Source organism: Sorex fumeus, unplaced genomic scaffold (genome assembly GCF_029834395.1).
Source record: "Sorex fumeus unplaced genomic scaffold, SorFum_2.1 ptg000006l, whole genome shotgun sequence".
In the NCBI taxonomy this organism is placed as follows: Eukaryota; Metazoa; Chordata; class Mammalia; order Eulipotyphla; family Soricidae; genus Sorex; species Sorex fumeus.
Window position 1 is genome coordinate 55,625,371 of NW_026606063.1, and position 25,257 is coordinate 55,650,627.

General features: G+C 40.5%; 2 protein-coding genes across 3 annotated transcripts; one reads left to right on the forward strand and one right to left on the reverse strand.

Annotated features, from left to right (window-relative positions):
* The first annotated feature begins 510 nt into the window (after positions 1–510).
* MTIF2 (mitochondrial translational initiation factor 2) lies at positions 511–21,222 on the forward strand. 2 transcript variants are annotated; one of them, XM_056124008.1, is made up of 15 exons: positions 511–598; positions 933–1,089; positions 2,508–2,730; positions 3,329–3,440; positions 5,829–6,000; positions 7,380–7,540; positions 8,696–8,872; positions 9,673–9,812; positions 12,079–12,203; positions 15,082–15,286; positions 15,692–15,944; positions 16,491–16,631; positions 18,242–18,406; positions 20,242–20,382; positions 20,905–21,222. In XM_056124008.1, exons 3-15 carry the CDS (start codon positions 2,515–2,517, stop codon positions 21,075–21,077), a joined length of 2,181 nt encoding a protein of 726 aa, XP_055979983.1. In that variant the 5' UTR covers positions 511–598; positions 933–1,089; positions 2,508–2,514; the 3' UTR covers positions 21,078–21,222. The 2 variants fall into 2 exon arrangements, with proteins under 2 accessions (XP_055979983.1, XP_055979975.1); XM_056124000.1 differs by having other exon boundaries at positions 544–598; positions 920–1,089.
* A 696-nt stretch (positions 21,223–21,918) lies between these two features.
* On the reverse strand, positions 21,919–24,476 carry RPS27A (ribosomal protein S27a). Its single transcript, XM_056124046.1, has 6 exons — positions 24,409–24,476; positions 24,234–24,298; positions 23,885–23,939; positions 23,453–23,538; positions 22,490–22,621; positions 21,919–22,156 (listed from the first exon to the last, which is right to left on the reverse strand). Exons 2-6 carry the CDS (start codon positions 24,279–24,281, stop codon positions 22,007–22,009), a joined length of 471 nt encoding a protein of 156 aa, XP_055980021.1. The 5' UTR covers positions 24,282–24,298; positions 24,409–24,476; the 3' UTR covers positions 21,919–22,006.
* Positions 24,477–25,257: the final 781 nt, after the last annotated feature.

The following is a 25,257-nucleotide window of genomic DNA, read 5'->3' on the forward strand; positions in this document are numbered from 1 at the left end:
GCGAAACTGACGGAGGAAATTAGAAAGGAGGGATCCCAGAGGATACAATTTAACATAGACGTTGAAGAGCACAATTGAAAAAATTAAGCTTATTCTTGTTTTCCTTTAAAGACCCCAATTCTTGGGTCTTCGATATATATTGGAGATGGGGCGGAGGGGACAAACACCCGGTTGTACTCAGATCTTTATTCCTGACTGCTCTGGGAAGGAACCCAGGTAGGCTGTGAGGGGAGGCAAGCGCTCTACCGCTCTACTATTGCTCCGATAAAGTTCCTATTTTACACTTTCCATATTTTATTCCTTGGAAGAAAATCACTAAACCCACTCACTCTGTAGAGGGAAATTAAGTTCCTTCCCCTAAGGGAAGGTTATATACAAATACATATTCCCCAAGGGCACCCACTTCAAACACTCAGTCCGAGCAGCTAGAAGCTATTCTGAATTCCAATTCCCAAATTCCGGGAAGAACCGCTTCCGGCGGCACCGGAAGTTCGATGGGGGGCGTTTGAGGGACGGACTCACCTAGGGGCGTTTCTCCCGGGCCGGAAGATGAGCTCCGCCGGGTTCCAGAATCCTGAGCTCCCTCAGTAGCAGCTAAGTGAGTGGGGTCCCTTAGCCGGGTCGTGCCGGGTGGCATCCTTAGTTCGGCCCAAAGTGTCAGTAGCACAAGTCATCCACAGGACTCATTCGGAAGCTTTTCCTCGACACACTCACTCGGCGCGCGACCCCGCCGTGCCTCTTGCCCACCCCCAGCGCCCGCCGTTCGCTCTCCCCGCGATGCAGCGGTGCCCCCCGGGTGTGGCCCTTCCCAGTGTCCGAAGCTTACATCCCTCGTTTTTCTACGACGGTTTCTACCATTACGATAAATCCCAAAGTTTCTAAATCAGACATTTCCACCAACATAATTAGGTATGTCTAGCCTCCTTTTTCAGATTCTACAAGATTATTCTGCGGCGAACGAACTTCGAATTGAGAGAAAACCCGAGCTGTCTAGTCCCGTCATTGACTGTCTATAGGAGTTGGAAGAGGTTTTATTGACCTCGCTGGACTCGTTTCCTTTTCTCTAAAATGAGGGGCTTGGAATAACAAGTAAGCTTCCTGACAGTTTTGACGTTTGGGTTATTGTCCCCCACTGTGTATTTCTAACGTCTTTTTCATTACATAGATGTGCTTTGGGCTGTTTCTACTTTGTTAATCCTTCCTGTGCCAATCTGGTTTTTGACTCATTAAAGATTTCGTTTTTTTCTTTTGGTTTGGGGGTCACCCCTGGCGGTGCTTAGGGTGGACTGTGGTTCTGGGGATGAAAACCAGGTAGGCCTCGTGTAAGACAGCCACCCAATGCGTGGTACTATCTCTCTGGCCCCAAATATTCTTTTTTGCAAGGAGTTTGCTTCGTGCTTTCTGAAAAACTCTTCACGTCTTGATCCCAAGAAACATATCTAAATAAAAAGTTAAATGTGCTAGTCTTGAAGTGCCTAAGGTGCCTGAAAATTCTTACATGTGGGATATTTTGAAAAAACTGAACCCTAAAGAAGGGACTATGACTTGTTAATCTATGAAACACAAGCATCAAGCACAATGTCTAGAATATGGTGCTCTGAAAATATTTACTGAGAAAAAACATGAAAAATATTTTAGTTGAATCTTCCTTTAAAAATTGGAATGCTGGGACTGGAGAGATAGCACAGCGGGTAGGGTGTTTGCCTTGCACGCGGCCGACCCGGGTTCGATTCCCAGCATCCCATATGGTCCCCTCAGCATCGCCAGGAGTAACTCCTGAGTGCAGAGCCAGGAGGAACCCCTGTGTATCGCCGGGGTTAAAAGCAAAATATAAATAAAAATAAAATTAAATAAAAACTGGAATGCAGAGAAAACTAGAAGAGCATAGAATAAAAGAACTATACTGAATTCTGAATGAAGAATAATATTCAAAATGCATTATTAGCAGATATGTATTGATTAACTTCTACTGCAAAGCATTTGGGATAGGTATGTGGGAAGAGGGAAAGCTGTTGAAGATTATAAAACAATCCGAGTAAAAGGAATGTATGCAAAAGTTGAAAATTAGATGACAAACTTTAGGAGTCAGAATGACAAAAACTTGGGAGGTAAGAGATGGGATTATAAAGCTGTAAAAGATTGGAAAAGCTAGAAGAAAGCTGAAATGAGTCCTTATATATAGGATATTTTGAAGTTATAAATAGGGAACTACTAGAAAGTGTTAGCAACGAACTGATGAGGACAATTGCATTTTAGATACATCGCAGTAGTTATTATTTGGTTAATTGTGTTTCAAGAGTGGAAAAAAACATAAGTGTTATTTCTCTCAGTATAAATGTTAATAATGGTTTTAGTATCTAGAAAAAATATGGAATCAATTTCTCTTTCAAGAAGATCAGTTTATTCATTGTAACTATCAAAGCACTTTGATTGTAGGAGGTATCCAATAAATATCTGCTAACTTGGTTTCAATATTACTCAAAATATTATTTAATTTTTTTTTCTAGGAGGAACATGAATCAGAAGCTATTGAAGTTGGAAAACTTGCTACGGTTTCAAACTGTTTGTAGGCAGCTACATGTCCTGAGTGGAAGAACATTGGTTCAGCAGAGACATGTGTTTTCATCTGCTTACCCAATGTGGACGGCTCAGCTGTATGCCTCCCCCTGGCAAACACACACACTCATAAGGGCTGCTCTATCTCAATATAGAAGCCTAGTAACAAAGAAGGTAGAATTGGCTCTATATCAGTTACTCTATTTACTCTGTGTCATGAGTAGATACTTATTTTGAGTATTTTTTTCATTTACAGGATATTTCTTTTGTTTCCCTTACATTGATTTTTGGGCCACACCTCATTAGTGTTCAGGAGGTTGTTCCCACAGTAGTACTTGGGGATTGCTCCTAATGGTGACGAGGGACCAAACTCAGGGCTCAGAATATACTTGTTCTCCAAATCTTTGAACTCTCTGTCTTCTGTCCCAGAATCTTTATCAAAAACAGTGAATTAAGGATGCAAATTTTCGTGTTTTAGTATAAGGCTTAATTACTTACAAGAATACTAGTAGGAGAGTGATAGAACTGTGGATTGAGGATTTGCCTTGAACCAGGCTGTCCTCAGTCTGACCATCTCATATGGTCCCATGAGCCTTGCTGGAACTGATCCCTGAATGCAGAGCCATGAGTAAGCCCTGAGCACCACTGGGTGTAAACCAGAAACCAAAAACAAAACCAAGAATATTAGTTGGTAGTAATAGAAACCATGCTTGTGATACATGCTCTAGAATAAAAGATGTTTAGTTTTATCTTTCTTTTGAATTTTTAATAGGAAGAAAGATCACGGAAACCTCACTTATCTTCAACAAAATCTAAAAAGGAGGTAGAGGTATGGATTGGAATGACTGTTGAAGAGCTGGCCAAGGCAATGGAAAAAGACATAGGTAAGTCACATAATTTATTAAGGAAAAATTTGAGAACAAGGACATTTCTTTTGTAATGCGTATAAGATGTTTAAAGATGAAAATTAGATACTTTTTTTTTAATCTGGCTGGGGGTGATTTAGCTAGGTGATAGAATACTTCCTTGCATATATAAGGCTCTGAATTCAATTACAGGCTCTATGAAAAATACAGACATTAAAAAATAATGAAAAATTAAAAATTGTTATATGACCAGAAAAATTCCTCAAAGGGATGAGTATATTCTTTGCATACAGGAGGCCCCACTTGGTCCCCTGAATACCACCTGAAGCAGCCTCTGAGCACAGATTTAGGATTAGCCCTTGAACATTGTCACGTATGGCCCAAACTCTCTATTGCACCACAGAAAAGATGCTGTATCGTTGCAGTGTTTTTCACATTAGGTCACAAAGCTTAGTATCTTGACTTTTTATTAAATATAGTTTTCACATATTTTGCTTTTAATCAAAGGAAGTAATTTTTCCAGACTAATCTTTCTTTTACAGTCATTTTGTAGACTAAGAATACGTTTAAAGAGTATTTTTATAAAAATTAGTTTTTCATTTAATTTTCCTTCTGTTTCCTGTTTCTGTTATAGTTTTTTTTTGTTGCCATGACAGGGATTATACATCTCTGGTTGCAGTGCCAGCTGTGGGTTGCATACCCTGGTGGTGGCATTTGTAAGCCCATTTTGGCTGCAGCACTTGCCAGTGGTTACACACTTGTGCTCTTCAAACACCTTTAGGTGTACACCCATACACCCTAGTTACTATATTGCACGCACTTGGTTATGATTCACCAGAAATTACACACTTTATCTGGCACTGGGAATTATAAAAACAGCATAGCTAGGATCACACTTGACATTCTAAATGGTGCCAGGATCTAAGTCATGAGCTTATGCCTGCACAACCATCCCTGGTGATGATCAGGCAGGTGCTCCCATCACTGCCAGTTTTGTTCTTCAGTTCCATTGTCTTTGGCCACTTGTTATTCTCCTCATTTTTTTCAATCCTACATATGAGAGAGTTCAGTGTATATCTGCCCTGTTCCTTCTGACTTATTTCACTCAGTGTGATAGCAACACATTGCATAATTTTATCCTTCCTTGGAGTTGGAGAGATAGCACAGCGGGTAGGGTTCAATTCTCAGCATCTTATATGATTCCTCAAATACCACAAAGAGTGGTCTCTGAGCATAGAGACAGGAGTAAGCCCTGGTTGTCCCCCAAAATCCTCCCCACCAATTTTTAAAAAATAAAATAAAAATTTGCCCTTAAGCTGCAAGAAGATTTTAGTCTACCTTATAGAGTACAGTAGATTTTAATATGCTTATAAATTACATGTGTTAGGGAAGCGTTGTTCAGGCATTTGTTATAGTGCTGTTGGCTTTGAGTTCAGTGTTAGTGAATCAACATATATTATGAATCAACATATTATGTAAATCAGCTATAATATAAGATTAAAACATCTTTTGTTTTGTTTTATTGGTTCACACCCAGTGATGCTCAGAGCTTATTTCTGACTCTGTGCTCAAGAATCACTCCTGTTGAGGCTTGGGGGACCATATATAGGGTGCAAGGGATCGAGCCTGAGTCTGCTATCTGCAAGGCAAGTGCTTTACCCACTGTACTATCGCGCTAGTCCCTAAATTCAAAAAGATGTTTTTAAAAAAGAGACATATGAATAAAAGGTATATTAATGTACTGATAAAATGTTCTTTCAGAAGTGGAAGGAACCTAACACTATTTTCCCTCAAAATTATTTAATATGTTAATTCAGTATTCCAGCTGAATTTGAAAACATAACTTTGACGGCACAATGAGAATTAACACTCATTTGTATATGCATGACATATGTAATTATAAGTTTTCAAATGATAAACTACTCAATACTGATATATACAACTTGCAGTTTAATGTTTTGTTCATGGTTCTCACTTTTTCTCAGGATGGTGATACCACCATGGCAGGGAGGGTGCTGAAGTGATGAGGGAGCCTTAGAAGCTTTGGATGCAGTTATGGTGGGTAGGGGTGGTACTTTTATTTGTTTGCTTAAAGAAGGTAGATTTCCGGGGGCACTGAGTAATTTTTTTTTTCTGGAATGGAGGTTATAGGCCAATTAAGTTCAGGTGTTTCAGAAAATACCTAAATATTCAAAATTTATAATGTGCAAAAATGTCAGTTGATATGATGTATTTTATTTTAGAGATAAATTTCTGTTCTGCTTAATTTGTTAACATTAGAGAAACAGGTCACTTTTACTTACTCCTAGCATTGTATAAACTATTTATACTTCTGTTAATGAAGCTTTCTTAAACATTTAGTTTGTGATCCTTGTGATCCTTAAAGGTTGTGTTTTTTTTTATCAGATTACATATATGAAGCTTTAATGAACACTGCTATTGACATAGATTTACTAGAAGCAGATTCACGTTTAGATGAAATATGGATCAAAGAAGTGATCAAGAAGGCAGGAATGAAGTTAATTTGGAGCAAATTAAAACAAGACAGAGTCAGAGAAAATAAAGATGCTGTAAAAAGGTAAAATCTAATCATGTATTAGGAGGTGGGAGATCACCCTTTTCCCCTTTCCTTTATTTTTCTTATTGACTGGGGGGCGGGGGGGCGGGCAGGGGGCCACACTCATGCTTGGCTATAGCTCCCACAACAGTTGGTTTTGATGTTCACTGGGTGTTACACCAAAGTTGAAGTGTTTGTACAAATGCTCACAAGTGTCACAGGTCCTCTGTGCTTTGTAGGGTCATAGTGCTTGCAACTTGGCTATAGCACACTAGAGATTGTACCTTCTGTTGCGGTGCAGTGATCCCAAATAGCAGAATTTGAATGACAGTGCTTAGCCTGTGTGGTTGGCACCAGGAATGGAACTTGTGATTTTATGCTTGCAAGGCAGGATGTTTTTCTGGCTATTTAGTCATTGCTAGGCTACTTACTCACACTTATTTTTAAGTATCATCGATTTGCTCGAGTGGGCCCAGTAACGTCTCCATTGGAGACTTTGTTGTTACTGTGTCTGGCATATCGAATACTCTCGGTAGCTTGCCGGGCTCTCCGAGAGAGGCGGAGGAAATCGAACTCGGGTCGGCCATGTTGGCCGCGTGCAAGGCAAACGCCCTACCCGCTGTGCTATCGCTCCAGTATGGACCGTTTCTGGTGATGCTGGGTCTACTGGTTCAGTGTGCAGTTTGGTACTGTGGTGCTTAGCCTAGTAGTACTGGTCCTGCCAGAGCCACCCCAGCTTGTGTTTCAGAGATCATTTAGTGCCAGAAATGAATTCAGGACCGTGCCTGGGCTAGTTATATGCATTACCACTTTGAACCATATCTCAGCCCTCACGCTTTTAATTTTGTTAATTTTTTTTTGGGGGGGGGCATACTCATGGGTGCACAGGAACTACTCCTTGCAGTGCTTGGGGGACCCTGTAGTGCTGGGGATTGAATCCAGGCTTTCTGCATGCAATGCATGTGCTGCAGTCTATAGATCTTTCTCTCTGGCCCTTTTCTCATACTTTTAATAAGGATTCCTTGCCTTCAAAAAGTTTTGTGCAACTAAAGTGACAAGTGAGCATAGGTTAAACTTTTCCTCCCAGCACTTAGACATATAAAATATGTTCAGCAACTTTAAGAGTCACTTTTCTTAGTTTTTCTGAATGTTTGTTAATCCTAAAATTTTATATTTGATTCAGTACTCCTTATGAAGATTATCAACATTAATGAGCAATCATTATATGATTTGGCATAATTCAGTCTGTGCATCGAAGAGGAAAATGTAATCAAAGCTGGGTTTTATTGTTAGTGGTAGCTAACAAAGACAACTGTAAATCAATTCATTATGTATAAGTTTATATGAATATCAGTGTTCCTGACATTTAAAAAATGAAATTTCTCTGCTCTTCATTGCAGGCCCCAGGCTGATCCATCTTTATTAACCACAAGGTCCCCAGTTGTCACTATAATGGGCCATGTTGATCATGGGAAAACAACGTTACTTGACAAACTGAGAAAAACTCAGGTGGCAGAAATGGAAGCTGGTGGTATCACTCAGCACATTGGTGCCTTCCTAGGTATGAATAGACATGACCTTACAGTATGCTTTAGAACGTCATATAATACTTTCTTAAAGCAAGTGTCTTAATAAGAAATATTCAAAGTAAAGGTGAAGGCAGATGCATCAAGCCCTTGACTTTGATGCATTGTGGAACAGATGGCTAAGAACGGTCATTTTATATATTCTATGGTAGCACTGGTAGCACTGTCCTTCCATTGTTCATCGATTTGCTCCAGCGGGCACCAGCAACGTCTCCATTTTGAGACTTGTTACTGTTTTTGGCATATCGAATACGCCACAGGGAGCTTGCCAGGTACATGTATTGATGTATATTTCTTTTCAAATATATATTTATGACAGTATATGGATGTACACTACATTATGGACGTAGTAACCAAGAAGTGTGAAAATTTGGGGGCTGGAGTGATAGCACAGCGGGTAGGGCGTTTGCCTTGTACACAGCCAACATGGCCGACCCGAGTTCGATTTCTCCCCCCCCTCAGTGAACCCTGCAAGCTACCAAGAGTATCTCACCCACACGGCAAAGCCTGACAAGCTACCCGTGATGTATTCGATAGGCCGAACACAGTAACAAAAAGACTGACGTTGGAGACGTTACTGGGCCTGCTTGAGCAAATCCATGAACAACAGGAGGACAGTGACAGTGAAGTTATTATATGAAAAACCTAAAGAGCTTACTAAATCATAGTAGTCACTTTTCAAGGTGAAATGATGATCTGTATTATTCTAATTAAGATTAATTGAATTCTAATTAAGATTAATTTGATGTTGAGGGTTGAGCACATGTTCTCAAAAATGCAGAACATTTATTCTGCCACTGAACCACATTCCTGACCTGTATTTAAATAATGTATTGGGGCTGGAGAGGTAGTACAGTAGGTAAAGCACTTGCTTCTCATGCAGCTCTCTTGGGTTTGATCTCTGGCACTATATATGGTCCTTGAATACCAGCAGGACTGATCCTAGAGCAGAGTGAGTGCCCAGGAGCAATTTTGCCAGAAGTAAGCCCTGAGCACTGCCAGGTGCAGATCTAAAGACAAAAATGACAAAATTAAACATTTTAAAATTGTATTTGATGATATATACATATTCCTTCATATTAAGGAAGTACATGTTTGAGTTCTTCATGTTCTTGTGCTTTTCTTTTCAGTCTCTCTGCCTTCTGGGGAAAAGATAACCTTTCTCGATACTCCAGGACATGCTGCTTTCTCAGCAATGAGAGCCAGAGGAGCTCAGGTCACAGATATTGTCATATTGGTTGTAGCTGCAGATGATGGAGTGATGAAACAAACTATAGAATCTATTCAGCATGCCAAAGATGCTCAAGGTACTGTGTGGCTGACCTATATGTATCAGAAAGGAAGTTTTGTTTTTTTTTTTTTAAGTTTCTACTACACAGTTACTGGGGTACTACACAGTAACTGGGGTAGTTACATGTAGGTCATTTAATCTTTATGACACCCCCAGGATTGTTACACTTGTTTTATAGATAGTCCTCAAAGATAGTTGGTTTCCCCATACACATTATTACTAAGAAGGAGTCAACCTTGGGATTTGTGAACACAAATAACAGTTCATAAATTTAGTACTTTCCTTGTGGTATTGGGCATTATGTCAGCATTTAGCACAGTGGGGCTAGAGAGATGGTACAGGAGGTATTTGCCTGTCTTACATGATTCCAATCCCATTTTGAATCCCTGGCACCATGTAATGGTTCCCCATAGCTCAGCCAAGGGTCACTTCTGAGTACAGAGCCAGGAATACCCAGAGTACTGCTGAGTGTCTCCCTCAAAATTCAACCCCCCACAACCATCCCAGAAGAGAATTTAATAGTCTTAAATGACATTTTTTTAAAATTTTTGATTCACTTTTGAGTTTTGAACCACTACTGGATAGCTCTGGGGCTACACCTGTCTCAATCCTTGAGGTGCACGCTTTAAGTGCCCCAGCACTTCTGGTTCCCTGAGTACCCTGCCAGAAGTAGCCACATTAATCAGCTATGGCCCCAAACAAACAGCAAAAAATAGGTAAGTGCTTCCATTGAGTAAAGAGATAGGTTGGTTTCTTTTATTGTGAATGCATGGTGTTGAAGGCAATTATCAGTTTCATGCTTCTTGTCTCTTCTAGTTCCTATTGTCCTTGCCATAAACAAATGTGACAAACCTGAGGCTGATCCTGAGAAAGTGAAAAAAGAACTGCTAGCTTATGATGTGGTTTGTGAGGATTACGGTGGTGAAGTTCAGGCAGTTCATGTCTCTGCACTTACGGTAAATCTGGGCCCCTCAGAGATGAATGTTCGGGGGTAGGGGTGGGGAAGTGCTCTACAGAATTGCACATAACGCTTTATGTCTCAACGTTCTCATTTATTATTTCTATGATCTTGTTTTCTGATTATTAACCAGAGCACTGTAATTCTAGTCTCAGATTAGAAATTTGACTCAAAAATAGTCATCAAACAAGGATTACATAGTTTATCAGGGAGAAATCAGTTCTAAACCTAGTAACTTCTCTTATGTGAAACTTAGAATGAGAGAATAAATGCTGAATGATTTAGAAGGTGTCATAGTAAGCCATAGAGCTTATTATTTAGCAGAATGGAATGCAGTTGGTAGTAAAATTTGCTTCTGTGCCTTTTATTGCAAAGAATTATAGAATAGGAATTAGGGCATTTAAGAGAGATATAGGGGCCAGAGCGAGAGTACAGGAGGTGGGGTGTTTGATTTGCACGTGGCCAAGCCAGGGTTGATGTATAGTCTGCCATATAGATCCAGCACCCCATATGGTCCACAGATCTGCCAGAAATGATTCTGAGTATAGAGCCAGGAGTAATTCCTGAGCACTGCTAGGTGTGGCCCCAAAACAAAGAACAATCAAAAAAAGAGGTTTAAACAAAAATTTTACTATACAAAGATGAAAGCTGTGTATTCAATTGCTATTGACTTAATGTTTCAGTGAATTAAATTGCAGTAAGTTTTATTTATGATGAATTACATATTATTAATTACCATTTATTCTTTTTTATTTGAAAAGTACCATTAAAGTTTAGTAACTGTTTATAAGAGCTTATCTCATTTCTCTTATATAGCTTGCCAATAAGTAACTATTTTCTTTTTTTCCAATTTTATATTTCATGGTGTGCTTGTATGCTGATCATTTCAACAAATTGTTTATTCAGTGAAGGAATGGGAATGTATTTGGCCACTTACCATCAATTAAGTTTCATTTTATCTTACTTTCCTTAATGCTTACCTCAACAAATGCTTAGAAATCATGCCTCTGTTAATAGTCAAGCTGTGCCTCTTTTTTAAAAAACTCATATAATGCCACATTATGTTACTACCTCTGAAAGCCAACGGGCACGATTAAAACATTTGAAGGTGTGTCCACCTTTTCTTAGTTTTATACTTTATAATAGCAGTGAATAGTTTTTGCACTAAGATGGAGAATGAAAAAATAAAAATAAAAAAAAGCTTTGTTTTTCAGTTGTAATTCCAGTTCCATTGCCAGTTAATGATCTTCAGTCTTGGAGCCCTAGAAAGCAGAGTAAATAGATGATTGGTGGAGTGTGTGGGGGGGGGGGGGGGCGGGGGGGCAGGTAATGTAAGAATAAAGTAATCTAACTCTATCATACTATGGTTGAGGAAATGTTATTTTGGGAGATGAGGTGTTTGTTGGGGTAGCACCGGATGGTAGTTACAGAGTGTGGCTTAGAGCCTGGACGTTGTTAGTGCTTCATCTCCCTTCATCTCCTCCTTTATTAAGTGTAAGTTAGGTATTGCTCCATTTACTTATTTTATAAGATTCTTGAATGGACCAAAGAAATAATAGATATGAAGACTTGTTCGATTGTTTAAAACTTCAGAAGTAAAGTATCACTGTCAGGAACGTGAATGGAACGAAACTAGACAGGAAAGAGAATAAATGAAGTATTATAAAAGGATTATTAAATGGGTCACTAATGGCCATCCTTTATTTTTTCTACTCAATATTAATTGAATTTTTATGATAACATCAGTACAATATTAGTAAATAGAAAGAAGTACAGAGTAAAGAGACTATAGCTATTAGACTGGGGAAGGGAAGGGAGGTGGGAAAGAAGGAAAGGTTAGAGGAAAGAGGAGTGGCCGTCCTTTAAAAAAAAAAAAAGGACATTATCCCTTATAAGATCTGACCCTAGCATTTTTCACTCTGGAGAAGCTCATGTTCAGTTTCCTCTCTATCTCTCCCATCACTTCTTTCTAAGTAAGTTTTATTCAGTAAAAGCTATCTTGATCCAACATATACAAAATCTGTCCCAGATCAGGTTTTCTCTCTTATCTCTCCCACCCTTATCCCTCAACCCATTTTTTTCTGTGACGGATTGAACTCAGGACCTTATACATGTGTGGCATGCATTTACCACTCACATCCCTACTCCTGTGCCTCCCCTTCTGATGCTTAAAGGAAAAAAATGATGTCACTTAGGTTCTGACTCCTGTATGTATATTTACTGATGATAATAATGTATATATTAACAACTTTTTGTTATTACAGGGTGATAACCTAATGGCTTTGGCAGAGGCGACAATTGCTCTTGCAGAGATGTTAGAATTGAAAGCAGATCCTACTGGTCCAGTGGAAGGAACAGTAATAGAATCTTTCACAGACAAAGGAAGAGGGTATGACTGTTAAAATGCTTGGTTTATAATTACTTTGCTCCAGGCTTTTTGTGACTTGATTATATAAGAGCATTGATTTAATTACATGGTACCTTGTGAACAGTATCAGTGCTCAGGGGAGCATATATGGTGCTGGGGATTTAGTATGGGTGCTGCTACATGTAAGGCAAGTGCTTTACCTCCATATTCTCTCTCGGCCCTTGAAAAGCATTTTATTGCACTAACTCAGCACACAAAAATGTACTTAACAATAGATTGTATATACTGTAAATATGTACTTATGTAATGGATAGTAACTTACTGCATCTTTTAGAATACTCTAAATTGGAATGAAATAACAGTCATTGCATTTGGAGATTTGTAAATTCTTTTTTTGTTTGTTTTTGTTTGCAGGGCAGCATACTGGGCAGTGCTTGGTTACTTCCTCAGTGCTTAGGGGTCCTTGGAGCTGGAAATTAAACCAGAGACCAAGGCTCGCAAAGCATATGCACTGTTCCCTGGAATGATTTTCCTGGCCCCTCTAAATTCTTTATGTCCATATATAATAATATATGAGAGGGTCTTGGAGATGGGGATCTTTTTATTTCCTATTTTATTGGAAAAACAAGGTCTTTTCACTGCTTAATAAATTAGTAATAGAAAAGAAATAAGGGGGCTAGATAGATAATATAGCAGGTAGGACACTTTCCTTGCATGTTGCCGGCCCAGGTTTGATTCCCAGCACCATGTATTGCCCCCCTAGACCCACAAGGAATGATCCGTAGGAGCAGAGTCAAGAATAAACCCTGAGCACTACCAGGGTGACCCCAAAACCAAAAATAAAAAAGGAAAAGAAAAGCAATTAGGATTCAACCAGATACTTAGCTGTCTATAACATCCACTACTATAGCCTTAAAAGAACTTTTTTGATTTGTAGTAAAAAAATACATTGATTTTTACCATGTTAGTTTTAGGTACATGGTCCAGAAATTATGGTAGTAAATATGTTACCATTTCTGTGCAGAAGATTTCTGGAGCTTTTCTTTTGTTTTGGTTGGGGACCATACTTGGCAGGGGCTACTCCCAACTGGGTTGGTTGATGGTTGCTCCCAGTGGTAATTAGGGTACCATTCATGGTCAGGGCTTCTGGGCTCCTGCATATGAAGTACTCAGACCTATCCACAAACTTATTAATCTTCCAGAACTGAAATTCTGTTCACATAAAATGCCATTTTCCCTCTACTTCCTCTCCTCCAGACCTTGACAGCTATATCATTTTAATTTTGTTTCTGTGCTGGAGCGATAGCACAGCGGTAGGGCATTTTCCTTGTGCGTAGCAGGCCCGGCGGAGCCGAGTTTGATTTCTCCGCCCCTCTCTGAGAGTATCTCGCTCGCTGGCAAAGCCTGGCAAGCTACCTGTGACGTATTCAATATGCCAAACACAGTAACAACAAGTCTCAAAATGGGCCCGCTCAAGCAAGTCGATGAACAATGGGAGGACAGTGTTTGTTTGTTTTGTTTCTGTGCTGTTTAGACATATGTTTGGGAGAGGGGGTGTTTGGGTGATACTGGGTGATGCTCAAGGTTTACTCCTGGTTCTGCTCTCAGGGATCACTTCTGGCAGTGCTTGGGGGACCATATGGGATGCTGGGGATCAAACTTGGGTTGGCTGCATGCAAAGCTGCACTGTACTATTTTTCCAACATATATATATATATACATATATATATATATATATATATATATATATGAGATCATTCAGCATTTGTCCTTTTTAATTTTTTTTTCTGTTGGGTTTTTGGGGCCATAACAATTGTGCTCAATGCTTACTCTTGGTTCTGTGTTTGTAGGTTTTCCACAGTAGTGCTAGGTGATCCTGTGGTGCTTGGAATCGAACCAGAGTTGGCTGCTTGCCAGGCAACCTTGTTTTATCCCTATGCTATCTCTTTGTCCCCTTTAAAAATGTTTTCACAGGGGCTAGTTGGACTGGTTAATGGTTGGAATCAACCAAAGGTGTGCGGGGGCAGAGGGTAGGTAAGATAGAAAAGACAACAGTAGAACAATAACTGCTAGAAATGATCACATTGAATAAGAACTGAGTGTTAAAAGCAGATGAAGGGATATTCCTCATAACCTTTCATTATCTGTTTTTCAAACCACAATGCCCAAAAGGAAGAGAGAGAGCGAGAGAGAGAGGGAATGCTGCCATAGAGACGGGGTGGGGGGGGTGATGGAAGGAAACTAAGGAAGTGGTGCTGGGAAATTTACACTAGTGGAGGGTTGGGTGTTGGAACACTGTATGACTGAAACCTAATCATGACCAGCTTTGTAAGGGTATATCTCACAGTGATTCAATTAAAAAAATGTTTTTTAAATAAATTTTTTTTTATAGAGGCCATATGATCTGGGGGGAGGATGTCCTGTGTGATACTGGTGATGAACTCAGGACTTTGCACATGCTAGACATTTGGGGACCGGTGTGGTGCTGAGGACTGAACAGGATTGGCTATAGCCAAGGCAGCTAACTTAACCCCTGTCCTTTCTCACCAGCTCCATCTTCTTGAGGTTTATTCATGCTGTAGCTTGTGCCAGGATTCCTTTCCCTTTAAAGTTTATATAATATTTTATTATATATGCTATACTTTGTTTATTCACTTGTGATTTATGGTCATTTGGATTGCTTCCACCTTTTGCTATTGTAAAGAAATGTTTTAATTGTATGAGAAGCTTCTGAAGTGGTGAAATTAACCCTATGTATATATGTAAACCCCATAAATATATCTTTGTTATACTTCAGAAAGCAGTGGTTTATTTAAAAAAAAATGGTATTCTATTCTTTTATAAAATGTGCATTGCCTTCTGTTATCTTCTTAATTGTAAAATTTTATTTTCATTTTAGACCTGTTACTTCAGCTATAATTCAGAGAGGAACTTTGAAAAAAGGTTCAGTTCTGGTTGCTGGAAAGAGTTGGGCAAAAGTCCGATTAATGTTTGATGAAAATGGAAAAGCAATCAGTGAGGCAGGCCCCAGCATGCCAGTGGGAATCGTTGGGTGGAAAGACCTTCCTTCTGCAGGAGACGAAATTCTTGAAGTAGAATCTGAGGTATATCATTCATATTTAATTCTATATATTAGATATGATGCAATGATTTATAATATCTGTTGTTTTCCCAAATAAGAATATTAATAAGTAATTCTAGACAATAAGGTGCTATGAGGCCAGTAGTGCCATTTTAGAATTTGGCCATGGAATTTTATACATTGCAGAAAAAAAATTTTGATAATTTCAGATACAAAATCCCAAAGTTAAAATTTTGTAAATTTCTTGAAACTCAAGATTTAGTAGTTTTATACAGGAATAAAATTCATAGTAGAAGAAAAAAGAATAAAGTTTTTATTTATTTATTTTTTTAATTTTTATTAGTGAGACATCATGCGGTACAGTTGTAGACTTACAAAGGAATAAAGTTTTTAAATGAGCAAATATTGCTCCCTTTTCCCTATATAGCCAAGGGCACGTGAAGTTATTGACTGGAGAAAGTATGAGCAAGAACAGGAGAAAAATAAAGAGGATCTGAAAATATTAGAAGAAAAACGAAAAGAACACCAAGAAGCACATCGGAAAGCCCGCGAGAAATATGGCTCTTTGCACTGGAAGGAGAGGTCATTTATAAAGTACCAAGAAAAAAAAGAGCAAAAAGTGTTAAAGCCAAAAGAGAAAGTGGAAAAAGAATCAAATGTGCTTCCTATAATCATTAAAGGTGACTTTTTCTCTTGTGGGTTGTCCGACATCTCAAGCAGTGCTCAGCGGCCACTCCCAGTGATACTCAACTTTCAATGGTTTCATTGCTGTGGTCCAAGGAAGTGATGCTCCATGGGCCCTGCTGTGACATGGATGCCTTGATCATGCTAGTGATGGGGGTATTCAGGGCCACCACCAGCTGTGTTTGGTGGCCTCCAGGGCTGCATCTGGCCATGTTTGGGGAACATTTTGGTGCGAGAAATGGAACCCGGGTCATGTGCATACTAGGCATGTTCCCTTACCACTGTGCTATCTCCTGCTTCCTAAATAGATTATTATTGTGCTGGAGCAATAAATCAGTGGGCTGAAGCACCTGAGGTTTGGTCCCTGGCACTGCATAGTCTCCTGGACACTACTAGGAGTGACCCCCAAATATTGAGCTGGGATTAACTCCCCAAACACCACCAGGTGTGAGCCAGAAAAACAAAAAATTAAATAATTATCTCTTTTTGTGTCTGTTAATGATTATTAATAACCAGTAACTGTAAATTTTTGCTGCATCTAGGTGATGTTGATGGTTCTGTTGAGGCCATTTTGGATATTATGGATACTTATGATGCTTCACATGAATGCGAACTAGAATTGGTACATTTTGGTTTGGGTGATATCAGTGAAAATGATGTCAACCTTGCTGAAACGTTTCATGGTAAGTTTCATTTCTATTTAACTGTGTTTCCTAGAACACACCAGTCTTTTGTTGCTTGCTACATACACCTGACATTTACCTATCTGCCTAACCCTTTCATTTAAAAAAAAAAAAATTGGTGGAAGAGATAGTGTAGCAGGCAGGGCACTTGCCTTGCATGTGGTAGACCAGGTTTGATTCCTGGCACTGCTTGTGATCTGCTGAGCCCCACTAGGAGTGATCCCTGAGCCTAAAGCCAGGTGTCAGCCATGAACACAACAGGCAGTGTGGCCCCAAAACAATCAAACAAACGAACCTACTTTAAACTGTTTACTCCCTTATTGTTCTGGTGACTGGTAGGTGCACACACTTGGTTTTCACAAACTTGATCTGTGCTGCTTGCCAGGACTTGTACATCCCTGACTGCAGTTCTGTGCTGCTTTTGGTTGTGATGCTCTGAAGAGTGTACCCACTTTATGTGGCACCAGAGCTCACCATCCAGCAGTAGTGCCAGGGTCACAATCAGCTTTGGGGCAGTACTGGGGAATGAACTGTCAGCCTCATAGCTGCAAGGTTCTACCTCAGAGCCATTCCCCGATTCTCAGTCCCCACAGTGCCTTTCTACTGCAGTTAAGGCCCAGATAGCAAAGGAGGCTGCATATGTACAATATTGCAGTCATTGTTCCATTTGTCATCGTTGTAGGCATGCTTGACACGAGTCTCACTAGTGTTTCTTTTTCATAATAATATCCATTTACCACCCTTTCTTCCAGTTCCTCACTCAGTGCAAGGTTGGGTCTCTCTTATCTTTCATTTAAAATGTTCCTAAAATTATAATCAGCCTATTCAGTACTTATCTTATGCTTTTGGCTACGTACTTTTATTCATTGGTAATTTTACAAACCAATCTGACATGGTTAGAATTAAATGTTTCCACTACTGAGAAGTACTTTTGGTAATGCTGATTCTAAGTGTTTTATAGGCACTGACTGATCTAGCACAGCGCTTGCTGTGTGCTACATGGTAGGTAATAGAGAGGTGCTACTAGATGGTACTTATAGCTAACTGTGTAAGTGCTAGTTAGAAGTATAATGATTTCCTAAAAAGACTCTCCCAATTTTTGTTCTTAAGTTTTTTGCATTTTTTTTTTTCACTTAGAGCAAGAGTGGTTTTTGCTTCCCACTCCCACCCCCACCCCAAGGTATTTGCAGCTTTCTTGTTTCTCTGGCTAAAAATCAAAGCTTTGTGCAGTATTTGCCTTGCATATTAAGTAAACATTTCTTGAATGAGTGTTATTTGAAAATTACAAAGAAATCTCTTTTTTATATAAGCAATAATAGACTTTATACGATTATTTAATTGTGAATCTCCTAGTTTTGATGGAAAAGATTGATAGTTTTCTTTGTTGGGGGTGGTTTGGGGCCACACCTGGGCCTTCACATTGCTGGAGACCTAACCTAGGCTGCTCGCATGCAAAGCATGCCCATGGCTGTTTGAGCTGTCTCTCCAGCCAGTGATAGAATTTCCCATAATTTACATAATAGAAAATAAAAACTATGAGTTTCTACTTGAGAGCTAAACTGTTTAATGGAATATTTGTGCTAGTTTATTGAATTATTTCTGCTTGCCAGGTGTTATATATGGCTTCAATGTGAATGCAGGCAATGTTATACAACAATCAGCTGCAAGAAAAGGAATAAAAATTAAACTTCACAAAATAATTTACCGGCTCATTGAAGATTTGCAAGAGGAACTGAGTAGCAGATTGCCCTGCTTCGTGGAAGAGCACCCAATAGGTGAGTATTCACAATGTTACTTTAACATATTGATAACACTTGTATGCAAAGTTTGGTAAATATATATTCCACTTGTTCAAATTGTTTTTCTGATAATATAGCTCTATGATTTTTCCAGAAAAAAACAATGTTCTAAGAATTCATTATAACTCTTTATATATATAAAAGCTTAAGAACCATCCTCAGGAGCAGGAAAGAAAGTAGTGGGTTGAGCGCTTGCCTTGCATGTGGCTGCCCTGGGTTCAATCCTCAGCATCCCATGTTCCCTAAGCACAGCCAGGAGTCACCTCTGAGCATCTCTGGGTGTAGCCCCCCAAACAGACAGAAAAAGAACTGTCCTCAGATTTCCTACTGTGAATGTGAAAGGTCACGTTTCAGAGTTAAGGCCTTATCAAAACATTGTATGACTGAAACCCAATCATGAACAACTTTGTAATGCTGTATCTCACACAGTGATTCAATTTAAAAAATAGTAAAATTTAAATTTACATGTGCGTGTGTGTATATATGTTTGTATAAAATTTACTGGGTTAAGGAGAAAAAAATAAAGTCTCATCAAAAGCTAGAGGCTACTTCATGAGTATGGTTGAGGTGTCAGAGACCTAAATTGGCTTAATTTGGAGCATGTGCTTATGTCACACTAAGGAGGTGTATCATAATGTTCTTAGGACTAGGGAGATAGTTAAAATTGTTGAGCACAATTGTTGAGCTTTGCTGGTGTGTACTAGGCCAAGTTCCCACAGGACCCCCAAATACTGTGCAGTGTCATCCTGGAGGCCAGAGTACTGTGCTGCTGGGCCTGAGCTCGGAACTCAGTTGTGCACTGCTGGCCCACGTAGAAGTATTTCCTTGATCATATTCCTTGGTCAAAGTGAAGGCAAAATTTGTTATTATAAACTGAGTAATTTTATATTCTTTGTTCCCAAATACTTTTGAAAAAAAGAACTGCCCCCCCCCCACCCGTGTGTAGTCTTCTACCATTTCAATATTGGAATTTAACTTTTAATCAGTTAAAAAAAAAAAAGACCCAGATTTAGTATTCTTGTTTTTGGAGCCATATCCAGTGGTACTCAGAGATCACTCTTAGTGAATTTCAGCGAACCATGTGGAGTGTGGGGGATGCCCTACTTGCTGACCCCAGAGAGTATTTTTTTGTTTGGGGGCCATACCTGGTTGTGCTCTGGGCTTATTCCTAGCTCTGCACTCAGGAATTTCTCCTGGTGGGCTCCGATGATGCTGGAGGTACTGGAGATGCAACCCAGGTCAGCCAAATGCAAAGCAAATGCCCTATCTGCTGTACTTTTGCTCTGGCCCCACAATTAGTATTCTTAACTAGAAATTTAACCAGCGATGAGATTAAAAATCAACATATCATCTACTCTAGGAAATACTTTAAGAGACAGCTAAAAGTAGAATTGAGATAAGAATTGTATTCTTGTACTTCTTAAAGTGAATTTTCATTTTGCTCATATTCTTTTGGCAAGCATGTGTTTTTTATCAGTGAAAATGTTCTTTTCCAAGATTACCGAAGGGTGTTATTTTTTTCTTGATACCGGCTAGGAAAATAGTAGTCAAAGGGAAGCTAGCACTGACAATTTAATTTTGGTTTGGGGGCCATACCTGGCTGTGCTCAGGGTCACCCCTCCTGGCAGTGCTCAAGGAACTACGAGGTGTCAGGGATAAAACCTGGGTAGGTTACAAAGTAAATGCCCTACCCACTATACACTCTCAAGCCCCAAAGCTGAGAGTATATTTGATTCTCGCCATGCATAATGCCAGAAATTAGGTATCTTTGAACCCATTTTCTCTATATTCAACGTTCTCTCTTCTTAAAGGTGAGGCTTCCATATTAGCTACCTTCTCTATAACGGAAGGGAAGAAGAAAGTGCCTGTGGCTGGCTGCAGAGTCCAAAAGGGGCAGTTAGAAAAACAAAAAAAATTTAAATTAACCCGTAATGGACATGTTATCTGGAAGGGTAAGCAATACTAGTTTTTCAAGTCTAGTCCCCAAAACTTGATTTTGTATTAACTTTCTTGGCCCGTTTCTCATTATTTTCCTAGTTCAGGCCCTCCCTTGCTAACTGTATGACTATTTCCCCCAACTGATTTCCTAAAGATTTACTTCCTTTACTACCATCCTACCTTTCCAGCAGTTTTCCTACACTAAATCTGAAGTATTTGCCTACTCCCTGCTTATCATTTAACTTAAATTTTGACTGACAATCTCTATCTGCTTAATCCATAAAAAAAGTTTAGCACAATAGTGGCCACTGATGTAGTTAGTTGCTTGCCTCACCAAATGCCCAAACTTTCCACCAATGACCTATTTCCCCCTTCCATTATTCCAAGCTGCTCCTTCCTTCTTGGAACTCAGTTCTGCTTTCAGTACTAGTCTATCCTCTGAAAATGTTAAACAGATCATCTTCACTACAAATCATTTTTATCATGTAGCATTCAGTATGTACCAATTTAACTTACAGCTTTTTTCTACTTTTAAGGTTCTTTAACCTCACTGAAACACCATAAAGATGATGTTTCTGTCATCAAAACTGGGATGGACTGCGGTCTCAGTCTGGATGAAGAACATATAGAATTTAAAATAGGAGATGAAATTATTTGTTATGAAGAAAAGGAAGTTCCAGCCAAGACTTCTTGGGACCCTGGATTTTAAAGTATCTTACTTTCAAAGCATCTAGTTTGCTTTATTCAACATCTTTGGTGAATATTAACTGCCAAATGTTAACATACATTCTGTAAAAATACTGGAACAAGAACCTTGTTTTCAAATAAATGCTGAAAGCAAACTGTTCAATGTTTATATATATATTCAGTGAATATAAAGCTTAATAAACTTCGGGGGCTGGAGTGATAGCACAGCGGGTAGGGCGTTTGCCCTTGCACACGACCGACCCAGGTTCGATTCCCAGCATCCCATATGGTCCCGCGGGCACCGCCAGGAGTCATTCCTGAGTGCAGAGCCAGGAGTAACCCCTGAGCATCGCCGGGTGTGACCCAAAAAGCAAAAAAAAAAAAAAAAAAAGCTTAATAAACTTCGAATATAAAGCTTAATAAACTTCAAACACCTATTATATAGGTGGAGTGTTGAGCAACACTTCTCTGAACCACACTGACAAGACATATTGAACTTTGAAACCATTTTCCTAATGAATTTCTAACACCCTGGATGGTCTCAGACTAAGTTCAAAAAAATCTGTGCTAGTCTTTTAAGGAACCATCATTAATTCCAGTTCACAGGAGTGTTACTCTTGTGACAGACCCAAAAAAAAAGTCATTTTAGTATGGGGGTGGGTACTCTATCCCCATTGGAGTCACTTGACAATGCCTAAATATGTGTGACTGCAAGTTCATTGTAGTCAGGTAGGCTGTTCATCACCCATGATACACATGATAACCCCAACTGCTGCATTACTTCGTGAATAGTGCAGAAAAATATAAACGATTTGGCTTTGTTCTAGAGAACTGACAGTACTCGAAGGAAACAATGTGGCCAATTTTATGCTTTAAAACCACTCTTTAATCAATGAACCAAAACTTAACAGTGTTAAGAGTTCATGCCCTTTATTAACCCATACAGGTAAATTATTTGTCTTCTGGTTTGTTGAAACAGTATGTCAGACAACATTTGCCACAATAATGTCTGTCAAAGTGGCTGGCCATAAAAACTCCAGCACCACATTCATCTGAAGGGCATTCCCGGCGAAGGCGGCTGATTTTGCCATTCTCATCCACCTAAAAAAGCATAGACCCGTTGTTAAGAATAACTTACAACAGTCTTAACTTACAGCTTAGGACAAGTCATAAAACCTGTACTATAAAGCTCACAACCATGTGTAAACATGACTATCTAAATATGCCATACATAAATGCTAAAGCACCCCAAACCTAGATATTGTAAGTTTATTTTTCCAGGTGCTCAAGACCAAATCCAGGCCTAACACGTGCATTTTTACCACTGGGTCTCAATATTTTTAAAGTCTAAAACCAACTGAAGTTACTATGAGTAATGTTTCCAAATACACTATGTATTGCTGACAGTCTAACAATCAGTGAATATTAGCCCACCTTGTAGTATTTCAGGACAGCCAGCTTAACCTTCTTTCTCTTATGCTTGTTCTTCTTGGGAGTGGTGTAAGACTTCTTCTTCCTTTTCTTTGCACCACCCCGAAGTCTCAAAACGAGATGAAGAGTGGACTCCTATTAATGGAAAAGAATAAAGCCTTTTAGTGAAACAATTATATTAATATATATTTCCATTAACAATGGGCTAGCTAGAACCAGAACCTTTAAGTTGCAGGCAGCAATAAATTAAGCAGATGATGGGATTTTCTTTCCTATTTGCTGACAAAGTATATCTATAAGCTACAGAGATTGAAGAAAATGTTAAATCCCATGAGATACAAAATTTTAAATCCCAGAATGGGACAGAAAATAGTACCTCCTTTCTTTTGTGTATTGGTCAAAATTTTCTAGGATTGGGGCTGGAGTGAGCACAGCGGGTAGGGCGTTTGCCTGCACACGGCCCAAACCGGGTTCGATTCCCAGCATCCCATATGGTCCCAAGCACGGCCAGGAGTAATTCCTGAGTGCATGAACCAGGAATAACCCCTATGCATCGCTGGGTGTGACCTAAAAAGCAAAAGAAACCCCAAAATTTTCTAGGACTGAGATTTAACTTTAAAGTGCTGTTCCATGAAATGAATAAATACAGAATGAGCTTATACGCCCATATACTGACAGATCAAGGGAATAGACAGCATTAATCAGTATTAGCCTCAAGCAGTGGATTACAGACCTGGGAGTAACAGGAAGAGGGGGGACATCAGGGACACAGGTACAGAGTCTGGAGCACATTGGTTATGGCTAAGGGAGGTAAGGGCCTGCATCAAACCATTAATGAGAGGGAAGGAAGGTGCAGATGACACGCAGTAGTTCTGCACATTATGACAAAGTATTTAAATCATTGCTGCAACTCGACTGTCTAAAACCCATTTAAAAAAAAGTGGATGCTTTTCCCTCCAAACAAACCTTTTGGATGTTGTAATCAGACAAAGTACGTCCATCTTCAAGTTGTTTACCAGCAAAGATCAATCTTTGTTGATCGGGAGGAATTCCTTTAAAAAAAAAAAAAAACCTTAAGATATGGCAGAACAAGCAATACCCACTTTGGACTTAGAAATCTTAATGTCATATGGTGCCAATAGCAGCTCATGCGCTTACAACCAAGGATAATACATGCAAGTACTAGTACTTCATTTAGCGTAACAGCAGTACATTTTGTCGAAGCCTCATTTCACGGCTTTGTGGAAATGCACGGCGGCCTGGCTCCAGGCGCTCTGGCCACCTTACACACTCCAGCGGCATTTCACCGGGTCAATCTGGTTTCCTCCCGTGCACCGGGAGACCCCGGCTTGCGCCTACAAGCACGCGGGCGCCTCTCGGCGCTTAGAAAAATCTTACCTTCCTTATCCTGGATCTTGGCCTTGACATTTTCTATCGTATCCGAGGGTTCGACCTGAGAGTTTAGAAGAAACCGGAAGCAAAAGTCACGGATCTCCGTGACGAGCACGCGCGCGCGGCCACGCGGCGCCCGGGCCTCCTAACCCCGCGCCGGCTACCTGGGGAGCCCACCAAAACCTGCACGCCCTGCCTCCCGACATCGGAGAGCCGCGCGAGGCGCCGCCCGGCGGACCATCCCCTACCGCGGGGCCCGCTCCCGAAGCCTGAGTCGGGAACATTCGGGAGCAGAAGGCGGCGTGCGCCCCGCGCCCCAGCTCCGGCCCTCGGCCAGACCCGGGCCGGCCCGTACCTCGAGAGTGATAGTCTTCCCCGTAAGGGTTTTCACGAAAATCTGCATCGTGGCGGTGGGCCCACCTGCGGAGGGCGGAAAGGAAGAGAAGGGTTAGCTCTCGGGCCACAAAAAAGGCCGCCGGGAGGCCGCCAAGAGGCCTCCGGTCGCCGGACGGTCTAGAGCACGCACTCACCACGGATGGCGGATCGGAAAGGAAGCGCGGCGCGCCGGCCCGGCCTTTCCCGGCGCGCCCGTCTAAGGCCCCGCCCTTAGGCGGCCACAGTAATGCCTGACTGCTGCCGCGGCGGCTGTCTAGCCACATGCCTGACCGGGCGTGACTCTCATTCCCCCCCCACGTGGGGGAATCGAGTTAGCATCTCTTAAGAATCCTCTCGAAATCGTAGATTTTCATTAACTTCAAACTGTTTAAAAGGCTTTTCCCGTCCAGCCGACGTTGCTAAGGAGGGTCTTGACAAGGGCATTCAGCGGAGGCTGAGGTGGGCGAGAAGAGAGGGGATGAAGTGCATTCTGGGTGTTGTAGTTTTCCACGGCTCCCTTGGTGCTAGGACTACTGCTCCCAGGATGCAGTTCCACACCCCAGAGTTCCTTAGTTACTGTCACCCAGCACTCTAGTGTTTGGAGTAAGGGATCAAGGTGAGGAGGGCTGGGTAGGGTAAAGCTGAGTTTGGGGAAGGAGAGAACGGGTCGGAAATGCCCAGGACTAAAGGGGGCTAGGGGATGGCGGGTTGGAAAGATGATAAGCGATACAAGATGGGAATACGGGGAAGGGGAAGGAAAGACGGCAAAAGTGTCATCTATTCCCTTAGAGAGGTGGTGAGGGTTGATGTATCAGTGATCACCCATAAATAAAGGCATTTCCACGGCCAATACCAGGTAAAGGTAAAGGTAAAGGCCCTCCCGTTGATCGTCGATTTGCTCGAGCGGGCCCAGTAACGTCTCCATTGGAGACTTTGTTGTTACTGTGTTTGGCATATTGAATACTCTCAGTAGCTTGCCAGGCTCTCCGAGAGGGGCGGAGGAA

Bases quoted from the DNA above. Each gene is read 5' to 3' on its own strand.
- MTIF2 (XM_056124008.1), top strand. From the start codon at position 2,515: ATGAATCAGAAGCTATTGAAGTTGGAAAACTTGCTACGGTTTCAAACT. The intron at 2,731-3,328 runs GTAGAATTGGCT...AATTTTTAATAG, and splicing joins GAAGCCTAGTAACAAAGAAG to GAAGAAAGATCACGGAAACC. The intron at 7,541-8,695 runs GTATGAATAGAC...TTTTCTTTTCAG, and splicing joins GCACATTGGTGCCTTCCTAG to TCTCTCTGCCTTCTGGGGAA.
- RPS27A (XM_056124046.1), bottom strand. From the start codon at position 24,281: ATGCAGATTTTCGTGAAAACCCTTACGGGGAAGACTATCACTCTCGAG. The intron at 23,940-24,233 runs GTACGGGCCGGC...CTAAACTCTCAG, and splicing joins GGAAGACTATCACTCTCGAG to GTCGAACCCTCGGATACGAT. The intron at 22,622-23,452 runs GTTTGTTTGGAG...TTCCATTAATAG, and splicing joins CTGATTACAACATCCAAAAG to GAGTCCACTCTTCATCTCGT.